The sequence below is a fragment of the Colobus angolensis genome, unplaced genomic scaffold (assembly GCF_000951035.1).
Source record: "Colobus angolensis palliatus isolate OR3802 unplaced genomic scaffold, Cang.pa_1.0 Scaffold19, whole genome shotgun sequence".
NCBI classification, from domain to species: Eukaryota; Metazoa; Chordata; class Mammalia; order Primates; family Cercopithecidae; genus Colobus; species Colobus angolensis.
This window is the reverse complement of record NW_012115043.1, coordinates 8,379,254-8,381,120: the sequence shown is the minus strand read 5'-3', so window position 1 is coordinate 8,381,120 and position 1,867 is coordinate 8,379,254. Positions and strand designations below refer to the sequence as shown.

The 1,867-nt window shown below is 43.3% G+C and overlaps 1 protein-coding gene across 1 annotated transcript in view; it reads left to right on the top strand.

Annotated features, from left to right (window-relative positions):
• Nucleotides 1-905: 905 nt before the first annotated feature.
• The window catches only part of APH1B (APH1B gamma secretase subunit), a gene marked incomplete at its 5' end in the record, with an annotated part of 32,610 nt that continues 31,648 nt past the window's right edge, over nucleotides 906-1,867 (top strand). Inside the window, one exon of the mRNA XM_011940433.1 lies at nucleotides 906-1,042. Coding sequence (XP_011795823.1) covers nucleotides 906-1,042 — 137 coding nt within the window. The remainder of the gene's footprint in view (nucleotides 1,043-1,867) is intronic.

Below are 1,867 nucleotides of genomic sequence, written 5' to 3'. Positions count from 1 at the left end.
TCGGCCTCCCAAAGTGCTGGGATTACATGCATGAGCCACTGTGCCTGGCCACCTGATTAACCTCTCGACTGCCCTTCTTTCTGAAATGTTTTACCCTTGGCTTCTACAGCACCACATTCCCCCAGTTTTCTTGTTACCCTCTTGGCCACTCCTTTTCAGTTCCTTATGAAGCTCCTCTTCTCTTCATACCTTTAATGTTGGTGTTTTGGCATAGGCCTTGTTCTGGCTTTACTAGCTATCTAGGTGATTCTATGTACTCTCACGGCTTCAGGTATTCTGGTCTCAGCTCTGATGTTCAGTCCCTTTCTCTCCTGATTCTGTATATGTAGTTGCCTACTGAACACCTCCATTTGGAGTGCTACAAGTATCTCAATCTTAAGGCATCCAAAACGAACGCCAGGCACGATGGCTTACGCCTATAATTCCAGCACTTTGGGAGGCTCAGGTGGACAGATCACTTGAGGTCAGGAGTTCGAGACTGGCCTGGCCAACATTGTGAAACCCTGTCTCTACTAAAATATAAAAATAACCCAGGCATCGTGGCATGTGCCTATAGTCCCAGCTACTCGGGAGGCTGAGGCAGGAGAACTGCTTGAACCTGGGGGGCAGAGGTTGCAGTGAGCTGAGATCATGCCACTGCACTCTAGCTTGGGCGACGGCGACAGAGTTAAGACTCCGTCTCCAAAACAACAACAAAATAACACAATGGTACCCATTATCATGTCTACTTTGCCATATTCTCTCCTCCTCCTATCTCCACAGCATCCACTTAAGCCCGAAATCTCTAGAAGCCCTCATCCTTGACTCTTCCCCCATCTCACTCTGGTGTAGCTCATTAGTCACTAAATTCTGTTAGTACAATTCCTAAACTTCTATTAAATTTGTCTGCTTCCCTCCAGAGTCCTGCTAATTCCCTGATTCAGGCCATTACCATTTCATGCCTGCGTTATGCTGAGGACCTCCAGTCTGGAATCTCACTTTCCATATCTTTACAAAGCAGATCTATCACTCTGAACTGTTGCCTCAACCTGAGTTTTGATAGGTGTGCTGGGATCCAACCATTCAAAATACAGTCACTGGAATCTGAAGAAATATTCTGTGGGAGTGAATGGAAATATATATGACTTTTAAACGGGCAAAGGTAATGTTTTTCTGTAAGAATTAAATACCTGCAGTTGTATTATTTGAAGGTTCATTTTGAGAGGTGAGCTGCAAAACACCCGTCAGGTCCCAGCATCTGTCTACTGGTGTTTTTTAAAATGTGGATTGCCAAAATCGTTATTCACGATGGGCATTATGTAGGAGTGGTTAACACTTACATAGCACTTACCTGTGTCAGGCACATTGATCAAAATAACCGATGAAGCATTCTTCTTATTCAACATAAAGAAAAATCTAACTTGGATGTGAATGATCAGAGAGCTTACGTTTTAATTTGTAAACCTTCCAGAAATTAATACAGGTGTTTATAACTTCCACTTTTTAAATTATTTCACTTACTGAACAGATAGCTAATTAGTGAACTTCTAGGTGCTGAGCAAGCAACGAAGAGCAAAGCAAACTCCCTGTCCCCCAGGAGTTCGCATTTTAACGGGGAAGAAAAATAAGCAAGTGAAATGAACGACTGTGAGAAGACAGAGCTGGGAGATGTTACTATTGCTTGTAGGGTGGTCACACAATGTCTGCAAAAACAACTTTTTTGAAGATTTGAGAAAAAAAAAAAAAACCATTTGGCCAAGTTTAGCCCTGAGAAGGGCAGCTTTTTCCACCACTCTTTCATCATTTTACCATCTCTGGGTTATCGCTGGGGTCACTGCCATCCCAGCCTAGGTTTTATACAGGATGGAGTACGAAGTTCCCGCAACTA